At 48.8% G+C, this 25,521-nt stretch overlaps 2 protein-coding genes, 2 long non-coding RNA genes and 5 other non-coding genes across 17 annotated transcripts in view; 7 read left to right on the forward strand and 2 right to left on the reverse strand.

Moving 5' to 3' along the window:
* LOC120616597 (uncharacterized) overlaps nucleotides 1-2,089 on the reverse strand; it is a 29,712-nt gene extending 27,623 nt beyond the window's left edge. For 3 of the 4 annotated variants that reach the window (XR_005656632.1, XR_005656631.1, XR_005656630.1), the window contains exon 1: nucleotides 1,751-2,089. This is a non-coding gene — a long non-coding RNA (uncharacterized LOC120616597). The remainder of the gene's footprint in view (nucleotides 1-1,750) is intronic. The other variant, XR_005656629.1, reaches the window with a different exon arrangement.
* Nucleotides 2,090-2,093: 4 nt separating this feature from the next.
* Nucleotides 2,094-6,705, forward strand: RACK1 (receptor for activated C kinase 1). The gene is made up of 8 exons (XM_039880181.1): nucleotides 2,094-2,348; nucleotides 3,321-3,492; nucleotides 4,038-4,185; nucleotides 4,407-4,502; nucleotides 4,876-4,986; nucleotides 5,424-5,564; nucleotides 6,095-6,205; nucleotides 6,598-6,705. The coding sequence occupies exons 1-8, from the start codon at nucleotides 2,240-2,242 to the stop codon at nucleotides 6,661-6,663; spliced, it is 954 nt and encodes a 317-aa protein (XP_039736115.1). The 5' UTR covers nucleotides 2,094-2,239; the 3' UTR covers nucleotides 6,664-6,705.
* LOC120616708 (small nucleolar RNA SNORD95) lies at nucleotides 2,617-2,684 on the forward strand. Its single transcript, XR_005656662.1, has one exon. It is a non-coding gene; the product is annotated as a small nucleolar RNA SNORD95 (small nucleolar RNA).
* LOC120616706 (small nucleolar RNA SNORD96 family) lies at nucleotides 3,796-3,874 on the forward strand. The gene has a single exon (XR_005656660.1). It is a non-coding gene; the product is annotated as a small nucleolar RNA SNORD96 family (small nucleolar RNA).
* A 911-nt stretch (nucleotides 6,706-7,616) lies between the features above and the next one.
* TRIM41 (tripartite motif containing 41) lies at nucleotides 7,617-17,436 on the reverse strand. Of its 6 annotated transcripts, none has more exons than XM_039880171.1 (6): nucleotides 15,894-17,436; nucleotides 12,352-12,447; nucleotides 10,403-10,666; nucleotides 9,883-9,905; nucleotides 9,556-9,683; nucleotides 7,617-9,195 (listed from the first exon to the last, which is right to left on the reverse strand). In XM_039880171.1, the coding sequence occupies exons 1-6, from the start codon at nucleotides 16,710-16,712 to the stop codon at nucleotides 8,591-8,593; spliced, it is 1,935 nt and encodes a 644-aa protein (XP_039736105.1). In that variant the 5' UTR covers nucleotides 16,713-17,436; the 3' UTR covers nucleotides 7,617-8,590. The 6 variants fall into 6 exon arrangements, 5 of the variants coding, with proteins under 5 accessions (XP_039736105.1, XP_039736106.1, XP_039736108.1 ...); XM_039880172.1 differs by having other exon boundaries at nucleotides 10,403-10,633; nucleotides 15,894-17,435; XM_039880174.1 differs by lacking the exon at nucleotides 10,403-10,666 and having other exon boundaries at nucleotides 15,894-17,435.
* Nucleotides 17,437-18,760: 1,324 nt separating this feature from the next.
* On the forward strand, nucleotides 18,761-18,833 carry TRNAV-CAC (transfer RNA valine (anticodon CAC)). The gene has a single exon. It is a non-coding gene; the product is annotated as a tRNA-Val (tRNA).
* A 379-nt stretch (nucleotides 18,834-19,212) lies between these two features.
* TRNAK-CUU (transfer RNA lysine (anticodon CUU)) lies at nucleotides 19,213-19,285 on the forward strand. The gene has a single exon. It is a non-coding gene; the product is annotated as a tRNA-Lys (tRNA).
* Nucleotides 19,286-22,845: 3,560 nt separating this feature from the next.
* TRNAV-AAC (transfer RNA valine (anticodon AAC)) lies at nucleotides 22,846-22,918 on the forward strand. The gene has a single exon. It is a non-coding gene; the product is annotated as a tRNA-Val (tRNA).
* A 336-nt stretch (nucleotides 22,919-23,254) lies between these two features.
* LOC120616598 (uncharacterized) lies at nucleotides 23,255-24,750 on the forward strand. The gene is made up of 2 exons (XR_005656633.1): nucleotides 23,255-23,403; nucleotides 23,588-24,750. It is a non-coding gene; the product is annotated as an uncharacterized LOC120616598 (long non-coding RNA).
* The last annotated feature ends 771 nt before the right edge of the window (nucleotides 24,751-25,521 follow it).

Here is a 25,521-nt window from a genome sequence, read left to right on the forward strand (position 1 = left end):
TACTGAGGTCACAGTCCAGCTCTCTGGAAATGATGTGGGACGAGACAGGGAGGGAGGGTCAATCCTGAGAACTTTGGCTTCTGGAAAGGGGCCTGGCAGTGTAGAATGGTCCCATCCTTGAGCATTTGTGAGGGACCTCGGAGGCTTATTTTAAACCTGGACTCCTGGTCCTACCCCAGGGATGCTGATTCCACAGGAGCTCCCTGGGAACGGAGCCAGATGAGGGGGAAAATGTAATAATGTGACTGAATTTTGATGTCTTTAGGGAGTGGAGGTAGGAGGTGGCTGAGCAAGTGCTGGAGGGCAGAGAGAAAATCCTTTGCGTGTACAGGCCACCAGCCAGGAAAATCCTTAAGCAGCACATCTACACACCCAGATGCATGGAGTCACTGGCCTGACTTGAGTCATGGGCAGCGAGCTGATTCTGGGGTGGGTGAAGGCACGGACTGCAACCATGGGAGAAACAAAACATGCGGGTCAGGGTGGAGTGCAGTGATGGAAAAGTGGAAGGACAGCCAGTTGGGGGTGCCAAGGAGGCAAATGGCATACATGCGATGAGTCATCAGGCTGTGAAGGAGTTCAGTGGGAACAGCCTGCAAGGCTCCAAGAGAGCAGGTGCTCTAAAGGTAGGGATCATGGCCTTCTCCACACACCTGGGTGGCCACAGTCCAAGGCAGTTTTGCCACTGTCCCTCACTTAACCTCTGCCTTCCTTCCTGCAGGCCTTCCAGCACATATTGCCAAGGTCCTCCCCCAAGGCTGTGAGGCGCTCCACCTCCATCTCATTGTTTGGTCCTCAGTTTCCTCAACAATCCAGCTCTTTCCGACATTTCCCCCCGCTCCGACCGGAACATTATTCCCTCCTCTATCCAGGGTTCTCTCCCACATCTCCTTATTTCTGCTCAGATCTGCCCCCCACCTCCCTTCTCCCAGCCTCACCAAACTTCAAAACACAGGTCCCATCTGTCTTGTTCACTGTTGTATCCCCAAGACCTAAAACCGAGCCTGGTCCCCAACAGGTGCTCACTCAGTAAGTCTCATGCATTTCCCCTGCCAGACACTGTTCCAGACACTTTATCTGCCTTAAAACATTTACTCTCCACAACACCGTGAGGTGAGTCCTATAATTTCCAATCTCATTTCATGGATGAGAAACTAAATGTAATACGTGTTACAAACAAAAATATAAATACTTACGTGAAATCCCCCTTTTATTCTGCATAGATGATAGCGGCTGCTATCCTAAGATGTGCCCCCCTCCAAAAAAAAATTTGAGCGGGGGCTGCCAACATTGTCTCTTATCAGGGATGTACGGGAGTGGGAGGCACTACACATTCACGGCTCAAGCGGTTTAAATGGAGGCCGGAAGGCAACCAGGCGGCCACATTCCACTGTTTCTCGGTCGAGGGCACCTAGATCCGAGAGCTGGTTAGGCCTGGGGTCCCCAGAAGTCAGAACCCGGAGGCTCTTCCTCTCGGGGCCTTTCAGTCTCCACGAGAGCGCTCCGCGCTCAACAACCTACAGACCGATTTTTCGTTCATCTCGGTTTTCCGCTGTCACCCATTGTTGCCTTAGTCCGGCGTGGATTAACTCCTTCCGGACATAGAGTGCCTCAGCCAATACCATAGGAGCACACACCTCTTGAGGGAAGAACCGCCCACCGCGCAAGGGAATACCTTAGGGCTAATTAGTTCTCCAAGGCACAGTTTATTAAAAATGTACCGTATTTCATATTGCCCACGGTTACTCACAGTGGCGACCTCGAAATCAAGCTCCCTTTGTGTTGCCATCCGAGCCGCCAAGCGGAAAAGGCGGGGTTCGCTCTGTGACGAGTGGGGGCAGTGAAGCCGCTAGGCGATCCTCCCTGGAATTTGCCATGCGAGTCCCCGCTTCCTCTTATAAATCACGCCCAAGTCAACGTTTGAGGAATCTTTAAACACGCGATCCTGTTGGTTTTAGAATGTATTTGTACGGCGCTGCCATATCATGTTGCGTGGCACGAGAGACTAGGAGGCCTAGTTTCACTTCGCGCTCTGCGCTTTGTGGCGCCGCCATCTTGTGCAGAAGTGCATTATGGGGGCTGCCATTTTGCTCGAGAGGGCGGGTATTTCCGGTTCCGGCAGGGGGCGGCTCTTTCTTTTCTACTGCGGGGCCGTGGCGGGAGCGGCTGTGCTCCTTGTCTCTCTGAGCTATCCAGGTCCATCCTCGTCGCTTCGGCGACACCCGCACCCGCCGCCGCCATGACTGAGCAGATGACCCTTCGTGGCACCCTCAAGGGCCACAACGGATGGGTTACCCAGATTGCTACTACTCCCCAGTTCCCGGACATGATACTGTCCGCCTCTCGAGGTACGAGCTAGGGTGCGGGCAGAGGATTGGAAGATAACGGGGTTGCACGCGTCGCGTGGCTGGGTCACTGGTACGCGTATTGACGGCCTAGAAGGCTAGATGTGAGTTGGGCATGCGGACCTGTGCCTAGGCCTCAGCACGGATGCGGATGAGACATAGATTAGCCAGCCCATGGCAGCCAGGAGAGTTGCAAGATTGGGGGCTTTTATTTTCTTGCTCGCCTCTCCGCAGGTGTGTTTAAGTGTGCCCAGGAGCCAACGGGTCGGGCGGGGCGGTGATGACACCAACATGCCATCAGAGTGCCCATGTTGAGACCCAGAGGCTGTTTCTGAGCTGCCGCCCGGCCCTATGCTCAGTGAGAAGTGAGTGGACTCCAGAGGGACCGCATAACTCCAGTCTCCCCGCTGGACCGAGCTTGCCCTTTCTGTTCTCGGTTTTCTTATTCTCTGCCCCTGACTGCGTTTGGAGGATTCTTTTTGACTTCCGTTTGCGCTCACACTTAAATACCGTGTGAGGCTAGCGCTTAATGGGAAACCTTGTTGAATTGCGACGTTTCAGTGATGGCGTTCAAAGTAAAGCGACTTGACTGATTCCAGCACTTCTGGCAGCCCTCTGCAGTAGTCGTAAGAGGTGCACATCTAGTTCTCCCACACCCAAGCTGCTATGTTTTGCATTAGACGTTAGATAAAGCTGATGTAAATGTTGAATTGGTCTGAATCTCAAAACAGGGCTTCCATGATCTCTGGTAAAGTTAAAGTCTCACCATACAGCTTAGCTCTACTTGACTGTGCTTGAATAGTGATTCACTTGGCCTTGGCTAGTAATGCAGTTTCCCTCTCCACTTAACTGCCCTTAATTTGTTAGATTGTAAACCTAGCAATGACCTTGAGACATCCTGGATTATCCAGTAGGTTGGCAGGTGGGCTGTGGGGTTCCTCACTGTGTTTCCTTTTCTGTTTTACTTGCCCTTAGACAAGACCATCATCATGTGGAAGCTGACCAGGGATGAGACCAACTATGGCATCCCACAGCGTGCTCTGCGGGGTCACTCCCATTTTGTTAGTGATGTGGTCATCTCCTCGGATGGCCAGTTTGCCCTCTCTGGCTCCTGGGATGGAACCCTTCGCCTCTGGGATCTCACAACGCAAGTAGCTGCTCACTTAGCTTTGGGGCACTGGGGGAGAGCTGGGCAGAAATGAGATAGATACTCTTGGGAGGTGGTTTCCGGGGACAGTCAGGTCCCTTGTGGGAATTGTAAGCAGAGAGTACCTGGAGAAAAGTTGTGTGTTTATTTGGCCTCCCTCGTTGCTTTTAATTAGTCAAGCAGAATCGCCGAGGACAAGTCTGGTTGAGCAGTTTTCCCAGATACTGTGGTTTGGAGTAGGTGAGAGTTTGAACATGGTTCTGTTTTAGAAGCTCAGTCTTTGGATGGTCAGGCATATGGGAGGGTCCTGGTGATGACAGATGACATTGTCAGCCAATCCCCATGTGGGAGTGAGGACATGTCCTGCAATTCTGAAAGGATCTTCTGGCATATTCTCAGCCAAGGGCCTGCTGTCATCAGAACCATGTCTAGGGTTGTGAGTAAATGCAGCTCCACTGGGACAGGAATAAGGCCAAGGAAACTGTCTGTGGAAGAACAAGAACACTTGCAGCCTGTTTAGAGAGTGACCAAGTCCTTCCTCTCAGGGGCACCACCACACGCCGATTTGTAGGCCATACCAAGGATGTGCTGAGTGTGGCCTTCTCCTCTGACAACCGGCAAATTGTCTCTGGCTCCCGAGATAAAACCATCAAGCTGTGGAACACTCTGGGTGTATGCAAGTACACCGTCCAGGTAAAGTGGAGGCACAGGTTGAAAGTTCTCTCTCATCATTAACTTTGGTGTAATGTGGTGATTTCAAGCTTCTGGAATCTGAAGGGATTCCCTTGATCTTGAAGGTATGGGTTCAGGGGTGGGAATACAAGGTTGTCATTATAACCCAGTGGAGGGGTGGGGTGGGGGGGTCTAGAGATTCATGGGACAGGTGGTTTCTCAGTTTCCTTTCTGTCCTCTAGGATGAGAGCCACTCGGAGTGGGTGTCTTGCGTTCGTTTCTCACCCAACAGCAGCAATCCCATCATCGTGTCCTGTGGCTGGGACAAGCTAGTCAAGGTGAGCTTTGGGCCAGGGTATAGGACCTTTGTCAACTGGAGTATGTTCCTGCTCGCTCCTTTGAAAGCTTTGCTAAATTTACTTCTTTTTTCTCTTGCCAGTTGGTCTGAAGTAGCTAATTGATGCGCCCGAGTCCCTTTTAAGGCAACATACAGAGCATTTGTTACTTGTTTTAATCCTTATTTTCTATAAGTGGCCAAGACAAATTCTTTAGCCTTTTTTTGGGGTTACTGATAGAATGAAAAGTGGCTACCCTATCCAGGAATGCTTTTAAACAATATTCTGTGCCCTTTTTTGTTTGATTTGAGCCCTCCTGGCACTTACAGATCTAGAGCCAGGTTCTTTATGTATGACATCACTACTCCCTATTTAGGTATGGAACCTGGCAAACTGCAAGCTGAAGACCAATCACATCGGCCACACAGGGTACCTGAACACTGTGACCGTCTCTCCAGATGGATCCCTCTGTGCTTCTGGAGGCAAGGTACTCATGGGCCAGGAGTCTCTTACTGGGTGAAAGACATTATCTTAGAATGCATAAGACAAAGAGGGGACAATCCAAGAATAAATGTTTCTGAAGATCACTTTCTGAAAATGACAGATAAGGCATACTATTTAAAAGATTATCTTCTAAAGCTAGTTTTTTGAAACTATAGGTGAGATTAGGATTCTGTTTTCAGAACTGATCATAGTGATTTATATGGAAGTCAGAGAGGAGACTCTTGGTAGGGTTGACGAAGTGTTGCGCCTTAAAGCAAAGGTCACAGAGGTTATACTGGTATTTGAGTTATGAGTTTTGAGTAAGTTCAGGGTACAAGTGGAAGGTGGGGTTAGTTAGGAATTAAGTAGAATCTTAAGATGCTTGGCATTAACCTCTGGAAGAGGTCACATTTTTCTGACTCACCTTTCCTGTCTGCCTAGGATGGCCAGGCCATGCTGTGGGACCTCAATGAAGGCAAGCACCTTTATACGCTTGATGGTGGGGATATCATCAATGCCCTGTGCTTCAGCCCCAACCGCTACTGGCTCTGTGCTGCCACGGGCCCCAGCATCAAGATCTGGGTGAGTAGGTTGCAGTTGAGGCCAAGTACCTGTCTGTACTCTGTGAGCACTGGCTGCCTTGTGGTTTCCTGATGTGTCTTCTACTCACTGCTTGGATTCAAACTTGTAAATATCTGCTGTCAGGTTGTCACTGGAAACCCAAGAAGAGCTAGTCAAAACTTCCTGGGATTGGGGTTTGCAGTGGTTGGGAGATCTTTGCCTACTAAAAGGGATGGCAAATTATAGCAGTTTATTCAGCCTCAGCAGAGTTGACATTTTGGTCTTGATAATTTGGTGGGGGGAGGGGGGATGCTTTTAGGATTTTAGTAGCATCCCCCTTACTCTCCACTAGATACCTATAGCAAACCTTCTCTGACCAGGAAAAATGCCTTTTAGGCATTGCCACATGGGGGGTGGGGGTGGGGCAAAAAATATCCTGTTGAGGTCACTGAGTTACAAATGAAAAGGGCTTTCTCGAGAGGGGGCCTGTTTAGCGTCAATGGCATTAAAGTGCTAAAAGTTTCCTCATCCTGATTTTATTCCTTCCCCAGGACTTGGAGGGCAAGATCATTGTGGATGAATTGAAGCAAGAAGTTATCAGTACCAGCAGCAAGGCAGAGCCACCCCAGTGCACCTCTCTGGCCTGGTCTGCTGATGGCCAGGTAAGTGGGTGTGTCTTCAGGTGACTTGGCTTCTACCTTTTTTCTGTGCTTAGTGTGTCTTATTTGCCAGTTATAAGACCAGCATCTTTGACATAAAATGACAGGATTAGCCAGGATGATTTGAGAGGTCTTAGTCAGCTGTGTCACTGAACACAGTACCTATGTCTGCATTAGAAGATTATGGTCTGGAGGGCAGTGGTTACCTGTCTTCAGTTAACACTTTGAATACCTTGACCAGTTTATAAGCATATGAATCCTTTTAGCTGTTGCTGCTTCTAGGAATACATAATCATCCATAACCAGGTAGTCGGAAATAGGGGCCAGCTTTGTTGAGCTGGTGGGACTGCAGAGTGCCATGGCTCTGACCTATCACTGTCATTTCTCTGTTGCAGACTCTCTTTGCTGGCTACACAGACAACCTGGTGCGAGTGTGGCAGGTGACCATTGGCACCCGCTAGAAATAATGGCAGAGCTTTAGAAATAAAAAACTGATTTTCTGACTTGTAGAGTGTCTTTCTCTAAGAAGCAAAAAAAGCCGCTTCCTGTGCTGTGCTGCGTCCAGGTTCACATGTCTCTTCCATTAAAGACCTGGCAGACGAAGCATAGGCCAAGCAGACCAGCTTTGCAGGGAAAAGAAGTTGTCAGCCTGTGTTGAATTCCCTCGTCACACTGTCCAATGTTTCAGTCTCAGGGCCTCCTTTAAACCTGCAGAGATTGTTCCTCAAGGAAAGAGACTGATTATTCTACAGGGGCTGCAATCAGTTTAGATTTAGCAGAATCCTCAGGTCCAATTCTCAACACATAGGAATTGAACAAAGATGCATCATTCCTCCAAAGGGAGTTACAATGCAGGAAACAAATTCATCAGGTTAGTGCAGTCTACATTAAGTTGGGTCTCTTGTTAAAATACACATTTTTTTATTTAAGGTAAGGCAACTCAAGAGAAGAATTGCTGCTTGATAGCAGTTCCTTTTTACTCCTTCCGTAATTAGGACTAAAAATTGTGGAGAGTGGACTGGAGGTGTTCATAAGTTAAAGTGTAGTCTGCATTTCATTTCCTCTTCCCTTGACTCCTAATGGTAATAAGGTCTCTCTGGCTTAAGCTTCAACTTTATGGGATTTCAACTAGAAACACTTGTGTAAAAAAAATTTCGGTATGTAATGTTCCTAGGTCCTGGGCTTCCTTGAGAGCTACGGACTCAGGAAAACTATAGCCTTAAAGCCTCAAAGCGCAGAGTCTGAAGAGTGTGCCAGTTAAGTAAACTGGGTAGGATCTATGTCCAGTCAGTGCTCACCAAACATGACGAGTACAATCTCATTTATCGGAGGGAATGGCTTACTGTGGAAGAAATAAAATGGCTTGTAAGTTACATCCTTAGTTTCTGTTCACCTAAAAGGAATGGACTCCACAAAAGAAGCAAATAAACTTTATTTCCACAACACAACCCAATTTCCCTTTTCCCCAGGAACATAAATTGACCTGGGCCATCAGGGCGCAGGACAAGAGCTGATAAGTGACAGAAGGCAAGGGGTTACTAGAAAAATAGATTATACCCAAGGCTCTCCTGGGGACCCAAACCCGTTTCCAGGTTCCCCATCAGGGGTCACCAAGTGGAGGGAACTTAAAGACATGAGAAGGTGGAAACTGACAAGGAACTCCACTCAACAAGGGAAAGGAGCCTGGCAGTGAAAAGGGTGAGGTGAGCTTTGCTCCTAGATGAGTGCTGGGGAAGAAAATAATTTATTGGGGGATGTAATGATATGTAGTTTCAATCATGTCGACCATTCCAGATCTTACTGAAGCTAAATTCTGGCCAGTCTATGGAGGTAGAAATTGGGGATTGAAAGGAGGTTTAGAATCCCTTATTCCCCTGGCGAGTAGACGTTTTTTATATATCCAGCTCTACCCTTTGCGCAGCCTGCCTCCCCCAAAAAAGGTTCCAAATCCCTTAGCCAAAACTTGTATCAGAAAATGGAATTGGTATGGGAGTGGGGGTAGTCATGAGTCTTGCCCAAACCCTCTAGCCTGGCAACTAACTGACATGAAGGCTGAAGAGCAGGGGTGGGGAAAGGGAAGTTCATGAAGTGACGTATCCCCTCCCCTACTCAAACGCAGGCCCTGGGCAGACGGAGGGAGGGAAGACCAGGCAGCTGTTACGGGGACCCATGCAGACCTGTTGGACAAAAGTGAGAGGAGGCCAAGCTGGAGGCCAGGAGGGTTCTTTAGGCTCCTAGAGGGAGAAGCAGGGGTCCTGGGTTGAAGGAGCAGGAAGCAATGCAGTAACAGTAGGAGGAGCCTCTGAGCCCCCAAACTTAGGGGCCACCCTCCACCACCACCCGCCCCACCAGTGCTGACCAGAGGGGCCCCTGCGGGTGGCAGGCTGATCAAGGGCACAGCTTGATGCGGGTGCCCTTGGAGAGCACCCGGAAGAAAGGGAAGACACGCTCGCCCAGGAAGGCAGCTGAGAAGGTGTGCACGTGGGCCAGAGTCTCCGCATTGTAGAAGCCCAGGCGCCCAGCCTCATAGTCCAGGTACACGCCAAAGCGCCGTGGTTTCTCACTTGGGCTCAGCAGTGTCTGCTCCGTTGAGCTCTGTGCCTGGTAACGTTTGCCGTTGGTGCCCACACACCATACTTCCCGCTGGAGCAGGGGCTGCTGGGGCAGGTGGAGCCGGCGGCGGCGGTGGTGATGGCGTGAGGAAGAGCTGGCATCCCCAATGCCCACAGAGGACCCCCCAGAGCCCACCTTCTCCTTATGATGGGTTGATTCGCGGGCAGCGCCCACCGCCCAGCCCCGCCGCCCACCCACCTCTACCTCCCAGTAGTGCCGGCCGGAGCGGAAGCCCTGGGCCCCCAGGACGCAGCAGTCGGCTGAGAAGCGCTTGGAATGGTCAGCAACCTCCTGCCGCCGCTCTGCCAGGCGGACCCCCCGGCGGTCAGGGGACAGCATCAGGGCCGGGTGAGCCGTGTCAGGGTCCAACGTCAAATCCACTTGGGAAGGGGAAGACAAATATGCCAAGGCTGGACCGACTGTTTCTTATCAGCAGCCAACTCCAAGGTCCATCCCTTCCTAATGCTCCCCAATTCCCCACCCTCAGCTGTGTTCTGTTTCCCACCCCAGCCTAGAGGCCAGGCTCAAGTTCCTATGGGCACCACCCCTTTCCCCACTCTTGTTTCCAGGACACCTACCTGGGCTAGGACAGAAGCTACTCTTGGCTTCAAGCTCCAGGTGGCCTACCTGAATCCTGCTCCATCTCTCAACCCCCACTCTTCCCCTGGGGCCTATCTTCCCTCAGAACCCAGGTCTGTGAAGGGAAAGGCAAAGGAAGGTCGTACAGGTGACCTCCCTACCTCGGGCAGCCTGACAGAACATCCGGCTCATTTTCCTCACGATGGCGTCTGTCAGGAAGTCATGGCTATGGGGTTGGCACGGGTCAGGGGACCAGACCTCTGGGGGCTGCAGCTGCACCTCTTCACACCTGGAGGAAGGGGACCAGGCAGGGGGTGGGACCACGATATTCCCAGAAGGAAGAGCAGAAGCTTAGGAGAAGGAGAGGAAGATTCAGGAGGCAGAAACTTGGGTCCTGGGGAAGGAAGGAGAGGGGCAGGACAGCCAAGAGAGGCAGGGGTGGGAACCAGATGCCACTGGGTCACAAAGGATAAAGGGTGGGAACACACCTATTGAAAGTCTCCTTGATGTCCTGGGAATAACAGAAACACAAAGAGGGAGAGGGAGAAAGAGACAAAGAGACAGTCAGCAGCGCAGGGATGGATCCTTTCTCCCAGTATGGTTTCAGCCAGAGAAGGGCTGAACTTGAACAGGGAGTGAGAAAAGCACCTCAAGGCCCTCAATAAACTTGCATCCATCTCAATCATCCCTGTGCCTCTGCACACCTGACTCATTCTGTTGTGTGCCTAGGAAAAGAACTTCCAACCCCAGTAAAAGAACTTTCACAATATGTCTTGGTTATCTTTTTCCTTAACTCCATTTAAAACCCTTCTCCTACAACTGAATCTTCTTTCTTTTCATTTGGTAGAATCACACACATGCCACATTCAGCAGTAACTTTCTCCAGCCTCAAAAGACCTTTTGGTCTTTGGGGGTTCCTCCCAGTGAGAAGAGGCAGCTCTGGACAGGTATTTGTTGCCTGACAGCAAAAAGGGTGCTGGGGGCAGACAGGGAAGGGGCACTGCTCACCTGGAGCAGCCGCAGGCCCCCCTGCTGGCTCCGCTCCTGGGCCTCGGCCAGCAGGCGGCTCAGCTGGGCGGCCTGCTCCGAGAGACGGCTGGCCGCCGCTCCCGCGCGCCCCAGCTGAGCTTCATGCATCTCTCGGAGGCGCCGCTCCAGCCCTGCCTGCTCTTCGGCCAGAAACCGAGTCAGTCGCCCGAACTCTGAGGCCACAGCTGCCAGCTCTGACTTCATCTGGCTCTGGGATGATGCAAAGGGGATGGTGGATACCACCTCAACACACAGAAACATAAACCTCCATTTTGTAACTGCTGCCCCTCAATGCAAGGCAAAAGAGCTCTACATCCCGAATGGAAAGAGGTGCCTGTCCCCTTCCCCACCTCCTGGCCTTACCGGACATCACTGCCTCACTCCTGGCACACTGGACCAAAACTCACCCACCTCTGCCCGCAATACTGATCACCATGCTAACTTGACTCACTCTAAACTTACATATTCCCCGAGAGAAGGCTTCCCTCTCCTCAGATCTAAAGCAAAATCACCCCCATAAATACCACCGTCCCTCCTCACGGCTAAGATCTCAATTTAGAATGTTTACACTGGAGTGCCTTTAACATCTTTTTCCACCACTGCATTGCACACTGTCACAGGGTCCTCGGACCCTGGCACAGTGCCTACCACAGAGTAGGAGCTTGGTAAGGATTTTTTAAATGAATAAATAAATTCAGAACTCAAGACATGGAGTTAGGGTCCTAACTACCACCAGTGACCCTGGGAAAGTCATCCAACTGCAGATCAGAAATCGGCAAACTTTTTCTGTAAGGGACCAGATAATATTTTACACTTTAAGGACCAAGAGGCAAAATCAAGGATATTATTATGTAGGTACTTCTATATGTAATGAGAAAACTTCTGTCCACTTCTATTCCATTTCCCTGGGCAGGGCAATCCTGGAGGTAGGCACACTTTTTGCCCATGTATTATTAGCTAGAGACATTCTTAGGACAAAGAGTGACAGGCCAGAGTGGGGAGGGAAGTCCTGACTGGCCAAGTACGTGAACAGTTTCTCTCTCTGTCCCGGTGACACTCAGATCCTAATACCTTCTCTGCACCCTAGGAGCCCAAAATTCTCAATTTGGGCAGCTGGCTAGAGGCAAGATAACCGCCCCCAACTCTCAGACTAGGATTCTACTACTCAGTGCCTGGCAGCTTCCAGGAGCAGAGTCCCTGAAGTGTAGGTGGCAAGGCCCAGCCACTAGCCAGGTTGGCAGGCGGTGGGGTGGGGAAGAGGTCAGACAGGAGCTTGGTCTGGTCTGAGCTCAACACCAGACCATCCCAGCGCCTGCTGGCCTTACAAAAATAGGGCAGGAGAGGGGTGGGAAATTGGGAAAAAATATCTAAAAATACTCCTTGGGGAGAGGTAAGCAATAAAAAAAAAATGGCTGAGAAACACTGGAGTAGAAGATATTAGGTCTCTGCAGTGCTAACACTCACCAATGCCTCCCCCTTCATAAAATATCCTGGCCCTCTCTTGTGCTCAGGGTTGGTCTACCACCTGCCACCTACTCTGGGATCTGGAGGTTGTCTGACAGCTGCGATGTAAATTTTGCCTCGTCCCCTTCTGCCCTGTGCTGTCCAGTGTGGTGGCACAGAGGTAGGGGACACTGGCTGTGGGGCTGGGTGTCTGGGGTAATAAGCTTGCTCCGCAGCCCGGAGCCAGATACCCAACCCAACCACTCCCAGCCGGGCCTGTTTTCACCCAACTCTGGAACCTGGGAATGTACACACCTTCTAACCTAAGGTCTCTCCCTCCTCAGGACCCTGGGCGGGTGTCTACCTCTCTCAGGCTTTGAGTGCCCCTCTTCTGGAGACCTAGTCACCACTTGTGAGAGTGGGCAACCCATTTTCCCTGCCCTGACCAGAGAGCCAGTCAGTACCTGTCCAGGACATTCACCCACCTTCAGCTCTGTCACCCGCCTCTCCTCCTTGGCTTTCATTTTCTGCACAGCCTCCAGGTGCTTCCTCAGGGGTTCCACGTGTCCCTGCAGTTTGGCCTGAGAGAATGGTAAAAGGAAGATTAACAGTCTGGGCTGTGAGAGGCACCTACCCTCAGAACCTACCTCTCCTATTCTCCCTGTAGTGGGTTGGGGCTCAAAGCCTAATCTAAATCACAAGTATCAAAACCATCACACTCCTGTCCTCCCCCTCCTTCTCTTCAGAAGATGACAAAGGCTCCAACCCTCTGCCTGCACTCATGTCCACAAACCCCGGATGTGATCTCGAAAGGTTGGTACCAGATAAATATTCCTGCCTAGGGTCCCTTCCCCCTCATAGGCAATCTTCCTCATAACTTTCATCTTTAAATACTTTTCTGATGATTTTGTGCAAGTGATAAAAATCCTTCAGTGGTTCTCCACCACTTGTGAAATATGAGGCTCTCATTGCCCCTGCATTTCTAACCTTCCCTCCTATACCCACTCTTTCTACACAGACTACGTAACACTTAGGTAACACTTGTCTTTTCCTGAGTATAACTCCATACCTTTATCCATGATGTTCTCTGCTTGAGAAGGCTCCTCTCCACTTGGCCCAATGCATTATTCCTTTAAAACCAAGCTACCTAACCATGGCCCTGATCCTCCCTGCCCCCAATTTCCTCTGGGAGTCCAAGGAACAAGAATACAAGCTTTCTGACACTTCCCAGACACTGCAATCATTACAAGTTTGCCTTCCCCAGGAATAGGAGCCGCTGAGGGCAAGGTCTCCATTTTACTTATTTTAACTTCTATGTTTCACTCTGTCCATCTGCTTTCTCTCCCACTCAATTACTTGCTAAATGGAAAACAAAAACCTCTCCTAAGGTTTTAACCTTCACAGCAAATATGCACTTGTGCTCTGTGTTCCAATCATTTATAGGAGTCTTCTCCTTTAAAGGACTGTTAGACTAGAATGGTGAGATAAGCCCAACCTGCTTGCTCTTTCCTTTTTTGTCTTCTACTTCTGTGTTTCTCCCGCCTTTTCCTTGGGAGGTAACACAGGACAGATGAGCTCAAGCCTAGACTCCAATTTGAACCTGAATGCAGCCAGGTGACCTAAAGCAAGCCATGTTTCCAGTTTCTTCATCTTACAATGGGAGTTGGGAATAACAGGTCTACCTCATGGACAGTATATTTAGCACAGTGTCTGGCATGCAGCAAAAGATCAGTCAATATTATCTAGTATTCCCAACCTAGGCCTTAAGCTGCCAATGATAATGACCCTTGAACTAAAGAGGTTACTAACCCAGGGTATAAAAGCCAGTTGTTGCACAGGGTAAATGGTTGTGGAAAAAATTATGGTAATAATATTACAATCAATCTATAACATGAAAATAGCATTAACTATACACAATTTTGCCCTTTGAGATTATTTTCTACTTTTCTCAAGCAGTGATAATAATTTCAACTCTATTAATAAAGAATTTATGATGCTTAAATTTCCCATTTAATATTTTCCTAAATTGTTCACAAAAATTCATAAGCATAAATCCAAATAGAGTATGATTTAAGAGAAATTTTCAAGGACCTTTAACATTTTTGGAACTCTATTTATACACCATTTGTGTGTTATTACCTATTCAATAAAGAAATGTTTCTACATAACAACCCTGTTGCAAGCTGGTGTTAGTGTACGTATCAGAAAGGAATACCTGCCTGTAAAATAGCCTAAGTTAGAATCACTCAAATTAGTTCTACATAATAAAACATGTATTTACATTTGATGATCAGTTAATGTCAGATTATTTGTGTCTATGTGACCTCCCCAAAGGCAGAACCCTACTGGACTGGCATTCAATAGATACGGCTAACACAAATTAAAATCCAGTTTCGGAAGCTCTTGAGAAAAGTCTTGCTAGGGGAGTATGGAGGAGAAGGGATGGGGTGCCCATGGATATTCCACCCTGGGATCAAGTTAACAAAGTGACCACACATTGTTTGGCGGGTACAGTTAACCAGGAACTGAGAGAATATAAAAAGAAGAGACAAAAGGAGCTCACAATCTCCCCTAATAATGTGGAGCCCCAAAGGCAGGTGATATTACTCATTGCAGTGAGTCTCACACTAGGCTGGCCTTCTAAAGATATTCTACCTGTCACTAATTGAGAATCTCTAGTGGTAGGGCCCATTGTACTTTTTAAAATCTCCACTAATAATTTCAACAATCAGCCACATTTGACAATCATTGTGTGGAAGGAATAGTTAACCTGTCAGGAGGGGATGTGGGTTTGTCTTAGCTACATACCACTCATAGCTGAGAAGCACCAGACATGTTATCCTAAAATTGGGGTAATGCTAATACCTAAACGAGATTACTGTAGCAATCAGGAGGTGTGTAAACACAAATCATGAAACAAAAAAAAAGCTCTGTGCCAAACATATAGAAGTTACCCTCTCCTCTTCCTTGTCCCACTGCTTCAATAAGTAGTGCTATTTGTGCTGGCAGTCTCACAGCCAAATCTTTACCTGTGTCCAAAAGTCAGGATCAGAAGTAGGAGGCAAGATGTTAACTAAACTAGAATCCAACTCCAAGAAGTCATGTGTCAGAGAAGTTAAACTAACTGACATCCAAATAGTGATGACATCATTAACAGTATGGGGTGAGGGGATGTCATAAGCATGTCCACCACTTACTAGTAGCTATGTATAGGTATATTAGGTATATTACTTAAATCTGTTTCCCAATCTGTAAAATGGTTATATAAACCATATAAACTCGCAGAGTTGTTCTGAGTTTTAAATGATAGTCCATGAAAAGTGCTTAGCGCAGTGCCCGTATATGCTAAGTAAATAGAGACTTGCCCAAATGAGTAAGTGCAGAGCCAGGGATTCTGACTTAAAACTCTCTCCCTTTTTTGTGAATCCCCAGGAAGGCAAGGAGTTCTGGCCAGTACATCAGAATTATAAAGACCTAACAAAAGTCTTCAGGGAGAGAACTAAACTACATTGTGGGGTGGGTGGGGAACCCATTAGTAGGCAAGTGCAAAGCATTTGAGTCTAACGCTAGGAGTCACTACTATGCTCCTGGTCCTCACAGCCTTTTCTTGTTCTTTGAGCCCCATGTTCTTCCCATCTCTAGCATCTCAAAGAGACTTAAGATTTGCCCAAAGGAAAATCAGACTGGTGATAAAACTCTAGAGGCCCATCATTTGCACCCCTACACTTAAGGACAGTGGAAGTGTGAAACAGCAGTGGCTTTTCCCAGGAGACACAGCCCAGTGCAACGGCATCACCAGCTTTGCCCAATTTCCTTTGAGGATGCCAGTCTTCCCTGGTCTTCTTCATTGTGTCTACTTTGTCTGTGTACAGGTGCCTTCTCACTAACCCACCTTGGCATAAGTGCTTAGATAAGGAGAATCAGCTCACCAGTGCAAGAGGTTCTTTGGTGGAAAGACACTTCCTTTTCCCAGCTCCTCCTACTTCCTCTCCTCCCCCACTATACTCCCATCTTCTACTTCTCTCACCTTGTACTCCTGCACCACCTCCTCCAATGGCACCACACTATGCTGTTTGTGACTCCTGGATTCTCGGCACACCACACAGATGGCCTCTTCGTCCACCTCGCAGAAGAGCTTCAGGGCTTCTTGGTGTTTGGGACAAACGCCCTGCTCATTCCCTCGGCTCCCCCGACCAGGGGCTGGGTGCATCTGCCGAATCACCTGGACCATGTTGGCCAGCTGCAGGTTGGGGCGGAAGCTCCGCCTGGGAAAGCTCTTTCGGCACTGGGGGCAGGTGAAGCACCTCCGAGGGGCTGGAGGCGGGGGCAGTGGTGTGACGGGGTCTAGGTCCTCTTCTTCGTCCTCTTCCAGCACTTCTTCCTCGTCCTCCTCGTCCTCCCCCCTCAGGTCCTCTTCCATGTCCCCCAAGTAGTAGTCCAGATCTTCCTCCTCGTCCTCCTCCCACACGTAGTCCATGTTGTCCCAGTTGGATCCGCCCATGCCACCGGTCCAGAATACACCCTCCTCTTCCTCCTCGACCTCTTCTTCCAAGTCGCCCTCATAGTCTTCATCCCTCATGGGGGTATCCCACCCCCCACCGGCCCCCACAGCCTCCACTTCCTCCTCTTCCCCATCCTCTTCCTCCTCCTCCTCCTCCTCCTCCCGGTCTAACTCGTCCCTGTCCTCCTCATCCTCCCCTCCCCACAGCTGGGTTACACACACTCGGCAGAAGTTGTGCCCGCAGCCGATGGACACAGGGTCCGTGAAGTAATCCAGGCAGATGGCGCACACCGCCTCCTCCTGAAGGGTCTGCACAGGGTTGGGTGCCATGGCAACGGCAGCCATCTTAGTGTCCAGTCAGCCAGTGTAGATGGTTGGTGGGGGCCTGGGGGGCGGGGGTCTTCCCTCTCAGACACCCTGACGACCCGGCTCCACCCCCAGCCCTGACTCTCCACTTTGCCTCAAGCGCAGCCAGAGAAATGTTCTCTCGACAACCCACTCTTCCACAGTTTCCTACTCTCAGACGACAACGTTGTCTCTGCGAGGGGAGGGAACGGGGCTGAGCGATACCACCAAGTCCCTCAGGTGGCCCTGAGTGCAAATCTGCCCCAACGCTCCCTTGGCCTCCTCATAAACCCCCGCCCCTCCTCACTTCCTGGCTCCGCCTCCTCACTTCCGGCCTTCCTCTCGACACTTCCGGCACCTAAGAGCCACCCAAGCTCACGAGTTCCCTCCGCAGTCGTGCTACGCCCCCTTCTTCCCGCCCCGGCCCCTGGACGACAGGAAACGGCGAGGAGACGCTCTAGCAGGCACTCGGGAACAGGACGGGAGGACTAGAACGATGGAGGCCCACGTCTCTGTGGTGCAGGGGAGCGGGGAACGCAGACGAAACAGAACCATCCCCTTCCATCCCCCGCCACTGGGGATAAACTTCGGGAGACAGCGGAATCCCTTGCGACCGTCCGCTCTCGGTGCTATGACCGCATCGGCCCGGCGCCATCGTACCGGCCGAACACGGAGGATTGCGGCAGGGACTCTCCACAGCCGATGCCGGAAGCGGAGGGGCGGGTCCCAATCAGCACCCTTAAGTATTTCCGGCCCTTTAAGGCAGAGGACTCAGAAGTTGTTTGAGGATTTGGGACGTCCATCGTGGACGATCAGGGGGCGGGGCCTGAAGCAGTGCGGTGGGTTGGACCACAGACCCTCCCCCTCCGCGCTATAGTTGGCGTTTCCACACCCATTTTAGAAACTGCCATCCAGTCACACTCGTATTATTTAGAGAACTTTCCTCACTATATATCAGTAAAGGGATAGTGACAAGTCATTGCATGCACATTCACACAGAGTACTCTTTGGCTGTAAAAAGGAATCCTAGATGTGTTCTTAAGTGAAAAAGCAAGGTACTCAGTGTGTGTACTACCATCTGTTAAAAAAGATGGAGGAGAATGTCAAATGTATTTGACATTTTTATAGTCCCGAGTTTACTCATATAAAAGATAATAGTTCTTGTCTCAGGGGGTTTTGTGATATTAGAGTTAATGTCATGCAAAACGATTACGGGGTTGTTTCGCACATAGATCTTAGGTTCAGCTGTCTATTATTGTCATCAGCCTCTGGAAGAATACTAGTAGCGAGGTTCTCTGGGAAGGCTGAGGGGCTGGGATAGGAAAGACAGTTTTGTTTATGTCGTTCTGTATCCCTTGAATTTTGAACCAAATCAATGTATTACTTTAAAGGAAAAGATATAAGTGCCATCGATTGATTCAACACTTTCGGAGCTGTTCACCACGCGTACTCCGCGTCCCAAGTGCCTCAAGATCTGTTTTTATGGGTTCCAGTAAGAGCAGGGGTTCATACTGGGTTTGTGGCATTGATTTTACTTGAGAGAATTCTATCCGGGATGTAGAACTGTATTAGTAAAGACGCCGTTGTGGCACCCAGAGCATCTCTGCCAAGTAGGTTATTTGTGCGATAGAAGTAATACTTAATACTTTTTAAAAACGTCATTTAATTAAAAAAAAAAAAAGCGGGGAAAGTTACAGGACCGTAATTCTTGTACAAACCCCTCCGCGAGTGCCGGCGCTGCGTGATGCCAGTGTTGGGCATAGAGAATTTTATTCCCGTCTCAGGAAACTCCAAGTGAACCTGTGCTTCTTGGGGCGGGGCGGAGGGAGGGGTGCCAAAACTACGAGTCCTCGTGGGTGACCTATACTAGGCCATACCAGGAACAGGCCCTGCTGTGGCAAAGAAGTGTGGCCACAACATTTGAATGCAGCTCAGCAGGCCAACGCAAGGAGCCCACGGTCTAGGAACAGCTTCGATTTTCTTGAACTGCGCAATTTCCCACCATGTGTAGATTCAGAGTGTCCTCAGTTAGAGGTTATCTCCTAGCGGTTTCCGTAGTGTAGTGGTTATCACGTTCGCCTCACACGCGAAAGGTCCCCGGTTCGAAACCGGGCGGAAACAAGCTTTTGCTGGTCTAATCTTCATTTCTAAAGTAACTTCATCTCAGCGTCCTCCGAAATCGTCGTCAGAATGAGGGAAAGCCATATATATGGCTGTATCTCTTTTTTGATCAGTCAGCATGTGAAGCTCAACAGAGCCACTTTCACAGCGGGCCCTCCGTAAGTCGCCTCGCAATGTAAATTTTAGGTCTCAAGCCGCAGCTAATCTCTTGATCTTCCCCTCGGGAGCCCTCTCGGCCATCTTGCACGTTCAGGGGCCTAGAACGGAGCCACATGAACGCAAAAGCTCCATAATCCTCGCGCAGTTGTTTAAAAGTGTGCCCACGCCACTGTATATGAATTTTGATCTCCTGAGACTGAACAGACTACGCTTAGCCGGTGCCCGGCTAGCTCAGTCGGTAGAGCATGAGACTCTTAATCTCAGGGTCGTGGGTTCGAGCCCCACGTTGGGCGCAGCTAGTTTTGGAAACCGAACCCTTGCTATGCAAAGGCAGTAAGTTCTTCAGATAATCACCAGTAGCTGAGCGAAGCAGCGAGTTGAGGGTTGCTGTGGGCGAACAAACATCCCCCATTTCGCCTGCTGAAATTCTCCCACCGACGTTCGACGCGGATGAGGAGTCTTCGGTTTACCGGCGACGCATACGAGTGTCCTGGACTAGCTGCTTTAGGAGGAAGGACACCCAACTTCCCAAAGCTGCGGTGGGTCCCCAGATCTGCCCTGGACGTTCGTGTGCCTGCGACATGCTAGCACCTTACCAGGTGATGTAGAGCTCAGGAGCCCCGCTCTCCCTGCTTCGACTGGTTCCGATGTCTGCTTAAGAAATATGTGCTCATCGTCAGTATATTCTCTTGATGCTCTATTTTAAGCGTCGATCTTTTGCGAAATGTTGTCCTACACATTCCAGCCTCCACATTCTCTGCCGCCTCCCCGCCACACACATAAAGGAATATAAAAATATCCTTTATTTTGGAACATCTTAACACGACCATCTTCAGTTTACTGGTTACGAAATTATTCATTAATTCCTACTGAAATTCATTGTTCTTGTTGACCGTTTCTTTAGTCCTGCAAATTCAACCCATTTCTATTTTCCTGCTGGTGAAGTCTCCCTACATACACAGCAGACCACAGAGAAGTCTGCTGATCATGAAAAGCTGGGTTGTTAACCTTGCTAAGCGACGGATATCGTCGCTCGGTCTTAGAAGCATGGCAGGATGGGGTTAGCATGGCACCCTCTGGGGGCAGTCTGGACAGAGTTTGTAAAATAGGCAGAGTTGCTAATTCAGCCCTCGCTCCTCCGTCCCTGAGAAGTTAAGGTCACGATGGTCTTATCTTGGAACATAAGGGTCTAAAGCTGGAGTTGGAAGAGTGTCAACCTTGACATTTCGTTTTGCACAAATGTTTGTGGATTCGTTGGCAAACTGTGGTTTCAGGTTCTTTTTTTTTTTTTTTTACCACCTTCACCGGGACTGGAAAGCATTCCTTAAAAAATACTGGCTTTTTCGTTAAAGGGAAAACAAAGTGGACAGGCTTCTCTTTCTTATGTGCGGACAAACCGAGGGCTCGCTGAGCTTTTGCTACAATTCCTGCTTTTCTGTCCTCTCCACCCCTTGCACGCAGCCCCTCCCGCCAGGCCCGGTTTGAAATCCTCTTCTGAGTGACTCACACTGCCCTTGGCACAAAGGAGTCAAGGTAATCAGTTCAGACGTTCAGCAAAAGCTTGGACTCCTGTAGGATCTTTGGTCTTTATCCTGGGTGGTGAGGCAGAGAGACTCGCTCTGTTTCACGTTTTAGAGGGATCCTACAGAAACCATGAGCATGGGGTGTGAGGAGAGTGAGACTGTTTCAGGGTCAGGGAGAGGGGCTGGAAGGATGTAGTCCAGACAAAAGGCGGTAGCACAGGGGCCAGGCAGCAGCAGGTGAAGGAGCTAGACGCATCGTTAGTATCCCAGCCAGAGGAGGAAGCTCCCGGGTTTCTGTTTTAGATCAGGGGTCCCCAACTCCCGCGGCATAGCAGGAGGTAAGCGGTGGGCGAGAGAAGGAAGCTTCATCTGTATTTGCAGCCCATCCCCAGAGCTAGCATCATCGCCTCAACTCCACCTCAGATCATCAAGCATTAGATTATCATAGGAGCCCCGTTCCCTGGTGCCAAAAAGGTTGGGGATCTCTGCTTTAGTTGGTGTAATAACCGAGATCAGAGACTGCGGATTGGGGGTGGGGGTTGAGAAAGGAGAAAGAAGTACAGTGGTCCCTCCCTTATCCGCGGTTTCAGTCAACTGTGCCCTCCCCCAATAGTAAATGGAAAATTCCACAAATAAATAATGCCTGTTTTAAATTGCTCCCGGTTCTCAGTAGGATGATGAAATCTCATGCTGTTCAGTCCCTCTGGTTTAGGACATGAGTCATCCCTTTCTCCAGGATATCCATGCTGTATATGCTGGTTAGTCAGTTAGTAACCATCTGGGTTACCAGATCATATGTCCCTGGCATCACAGTACTTGTGTTCAAGTCACTCTTATTTTATTTAATAATGACTCCAAAGTGCAAGAGTAGTGATGCAGACAGTTTGGATATGCCACAAAGAAGCCGTAAAGTGTTCCTTCAAGCGAAAAAGGATGTATGTCTAGGAAAAAAAAATATGTAGGGTTTGGTACTATCCATTGGTTTTAGGGAAGGGGCGAGGTGGCAGAGCCCAGAGCGAGTTGGTGCCTCCTGAAATAAGGGAGGACTACTGTAATGATTTCAGTCTGGAACAGGTTGGGAGACGTCTAAAAGGAAATGCCCAAGACATGTGGATCTGAAGTTTGGAGAGAGCAGTCATTGCAGGAGCTACAGAAGCGGGGATAGAGGGTGTGTCAAGTTGTGAGGGGGGATCTGACTCTTCAGGGAGATGGCCTCGGGTAGATGAAGGAGTCAGTTGGAAGATGAGGAAAGCCAGGATCGAAGCTTCCAGAGGCCAAGGGACTTGAAATGTGCAAAAAGGTTGGTAGAATCAAATTATGGGCTAGGAAGAGAAAGCAGCAAAGCGTCCATGGATTGGGCTACTTGTGGGTTCCTGGTGACCTTGACCTGGACCTACACAAGATGGCCTGACGCTCTGAGATCTGGTGAAGAGGGGCTTCAGTGCCACAGTCGTATCAAGGATCCCTCCTCCTTAGGACTCAGCCTTTGTTCCAATTCCTGCCTCCCCAGGTCTACAGGAATCAGCGTTGGCGACAAGAAAAAATTCTGCAATATTAAACTATTGATATTACTCTTAAATTTGCATATATATGTAGATCTACGTATAACATGTTTTAAACCTCACACAATTCTTGATATTAAATGCTAGGACTGATGAGTTTTATTTTTATAAAAGACTTAAAAGATTTCATTACATTTTCAAAAATAATGAAATTGTCAGCTTTAGTTAAATATCATTGACTTAAAATTTGATATTAACTTCAATCTCCACTTTATTTTTATAGGTAATTTTGCATGATTCATAAGAAATATATAATTATTTTGAAAACATATGTAGAATCGATTTTATTTTTTACCTATTTATATTTATGTTAATTTACATTTTGACAAAAATATATCCAAATCTCACATACTTTAAAATGCATTTTGTTTTTTTAATCCTTTAGATTTTAACTGTCAATATAGCACAATATATGTGAAAATTTAAACCCTACAGCTGTCTCCCTAGAAGAAATAGGAATTATGCACAGAGTTAACTAGTCTCAAGTCCCCGAAGCTGCTCTTTCGGAACATTTTACCTTTCCTCCTGCGAAGCCCGCTGCTTTTTTTCACTTTATTTTTTTTAATTGCTGGACATGACTGGTTTAACGGCTCACTAACGGGTCGCACTCTACACTTTGATAAAAAATGTTACCTGGGGACACCGAGATTTGTATTCCGGTGCGGAACATTTTCAAAGTCTCTCTGACCTGACGGCTGAAGCCAGAAGACTTGGGCAGTGATGTGACTATAGGTCTTATAAGAGTCAGGGAGAAAAGCGGTATCGTCTGTTTCCGTAGTGTAGTGGTTATCACGTTCGCCTAACACGCGAAAGGTCCTCGGTTCGAAACCGGGCGGAAACAATCAGCTGACTTTTACCCCACTTCACAGAGCTTCTTTGATTAGTGTTTGTCTCCTTTAGTCATTTGTCCTTGGAACGTATGTGCATGTGCACATATGTGTGCATATTATAGTTTTATTTGTACTCCCATATTTTCCAATGCATTACTAGTTCATTTCAACCAGAATATTCCAGGTCTCTAAGTCTGTGGTGAAAAGAGAAACCGCCTTCAAAGGACTTAAATCCTGGACGACTAAAAGGCAACAAAATGCGGGAATGACACGCAACGACACTCGAAATATTAAAAATGCAAGAAAGAACGAGTTAGAAATGTATAGTGGAAGTGAGGCCGGGGAAGTGTTCACAGAAGGGCGGGAGCGGTGACAGTGACCACATCGACAGCACCTCTTGTGGCTGTGTCTGGGCCTGTGGTCGCTGTCTCCCGCAGAGGAACCTAACAAAGCTGTTTACAGGGGAGGCCACTGAGGCTCCGACAAGTCACAGAAGGTAAGGAAGGGTGCGGGACAGGAAATAATAGACGGAGCTGAAGGACGGAGAAGGGGAAAGAAACAGGGAGCCGGGGGAAGGCGCTGGTTCTGCCAGCAACCCTCTGGGTTCTGGTGGACGGGTGGGGGGAACCTGGCCGCTCCAGCTCCGCGCCGATGACAATCTCTATCCCTCCACACGACAGACACCACCACGAGCGAGTCGAAGTTTTCCCACCCTGAGTGGTTTCTCTCCCAGCCCTCAGTGGAATCACCTCTGCTCCTCCAGTGGCGCCTTACCTTCCAGCTCCCTGCGTCCCACCTGGGGACCCTCCTGGCCTCTACTCTGCCTCCCTCCCACTGTCTGGTGTGCCCTCAGTGGTGGTGTAGGGCGGTCAAAATGACCACTGATGTCTCCAGAGTTGTCCTGGTCAGCCGTCCTCTTCACCCACCCTCATCTGCCTGGCCTCGCTCTCAGGCCTGTGAGACACCCCCGCAGGTGTGTTGGGAAGCAGGCTCCCGAGGTCAAGGGAAAAAGGTAGCGAGAACCTCAGAGGAACAGCCCAGCGGCGCTCGGGAGCCCCAATCCAGAGCTTTGAGTCGGAGAGATGTCAGCAGAGACGCACACGTTGTGGTCTCTGCCAGCGCAGTCTGCATCCGCACCTGAAAAATGGCATTCACGCTTTCGCACACATGATGAAGCAGGCTTACACAGGTGACAAGCAACTTCTTTTCCAGCAATTCTGCCACTTGAAATTCAAATAAATAAAACATCGAAGTAGTAAATCAAATTCTCTTTAAAGTTTCATACATTCATCTTAAATGACCCCAATAGCCCAGTGATGGCAAAACTTTGCGAGGCCACCTGCATTCTGTAAACAATAATATAAACGGAGCCGCTTTGAAATGGCCCCTGGGCTCGTCCGAAGGTAGTGAGTTATCTCAATTGATTGTTCACAGTCAGTTACAGATTGAAATGGACCCTGAGCTGCCATGCCAGAGGAATTACCTTGCACTTCTTAAACTTGGATCTTTGGAATGTTAAAATAGCAAAATAACCTTTGGAATGGGCCTGAGCTAACTTGTGCCTTGCAAAAGAACTGTTTGCAAGGATAACGAGAAAGAAGATATGACTACTGGACTGATGTCACTGGACCGAACATTAAAAACATTATTTAGACTTAACATCACTATGTTATGGTACCTGCACCAATAGAAATGCCTTCCTTCTATGAACGTAATTGTTCCCTTTCTCTTAAACACCCACTGTCTTTGTCTCCTAATTGAAACATTATTTGGGTTTCTGCTTGAATCAATGCCTCCTGAATAGCTATTCTTATTAATCTCAATAAATCCTTGTTGCCACTCACTTTGAAAAGCTCTTCTATTTTTAGGTTAACAATTCCTCTAACTTACACAAAAACCAATATCATGCCCATTTCTTTATTATCTCTCTTTCATACTTCTTTATATACCTTTCCTGAATTTACAGATATATTCACCCAACAAGGTAGGCCACGGCCTAGCCATGGGACTTAGAGACTCAGAGGACCAAAGAGGGAAGAATTCTGGACCTCGCTTAGGAGAATTGTCCTAGTTCCTCTACTGACCCAATTTCTTTTTTCCTTCCTGTTTTACTGACTGGTTTGAGATGAGTTAACACAGCCCCCACTCCAAGCTCTGGACTGCCAGAGTGTCTCCTGACCCACCCTCAAGCTGACCTCCTTGGTGGCCCCAGGACTCTGGGAGGCCAGGACCTTCACTCAGTCCTGTCACTCTGCTCCCAGTGGATTTTGATCTGTGCCTCAGCTAACATAAGAATTCTCATCATCTTCCTTGTGGAGACAGTAAACAAATCCAAAACAACACAGCTCCAAAGCACCGGCTGGGCTGGGCAACAAGCTGTGTGAGTCAGATTACCTTTGAGTTACACTTAATGCTGACTTGTCATTATGGCTTTAAATTTTTCCCAGACTCATCTTATTTCAATTAACACTAACTATTATTCTCTTTTTGTAGCTGCTTGTCAGTGGGAGCCCCTTTACACTGGCCCCTTTGTCCTGTCAGCACTGTCCTGATATTTAAAAGCATCCTTGTTTCCTGGCAGCAACTCACACTCCAGAACTAGCTATAATTTTTC

This window comes from Pteropus medius, unplaced genomic scaffold, assembly GCF_902729225.1.
Source record: "Pteropus medius unplaced genomic scaffold, Ma_sr-lr_union100, whole genome shotgun sequence".
NCBI classification, from domain to species: Eukaryota; Metazoa; Chordata; class Mammalia; order Chiroptera; family Pteropodidae; genus Pteropus; species Pteropus medius.

Bases quoted from the DNA above. Each gene is read 5' to 3' on its own strand.
- RACK1 (XM_039880181.1), top strand. From the start codon at position 2,240: ATGACTGAGCAGATGACCCTTCGTGGCACCCTCAAGGGCCACAACGGA. The intron at 5,565-6,094 runs GTGAGTAGGTTG...TTCCTTCCCCAG, and splicing joins GCCCCAGCATCAAGATCTGG to GACTTGGAGGGCAAGATCAT. The intron at 6,206-6,597 runs GTAAGTGGGTGT...TCTCTGTTGCAG, and splicing joins CCTGGTCTGCTGATGGCCAG to ACTCTCTTTGCTGGCTACAC.
- TRIM41 (XM_039880171.1), bottom strand. From the start codon at position 16,712: ATGGCTGCCGTTGCCATGGCACCCAACCCTGTGCAGACCCTTCAGGAG. The intron at 12,448-15,893 runs GTGAGAGAAGTA...CCATTCTCTCAG, and splicing joins AGGTGGTGCAGGAGTACAAG to GCCAAACTGCAGGGACACGT. The intron at 10,667-12,351 runs GTGGGTGAATGT...CTGTGTGTTGAG, and splicing joins GGCGGGTGACAGAGCTGAAG to GTGGTATCCACCATCCCCTT.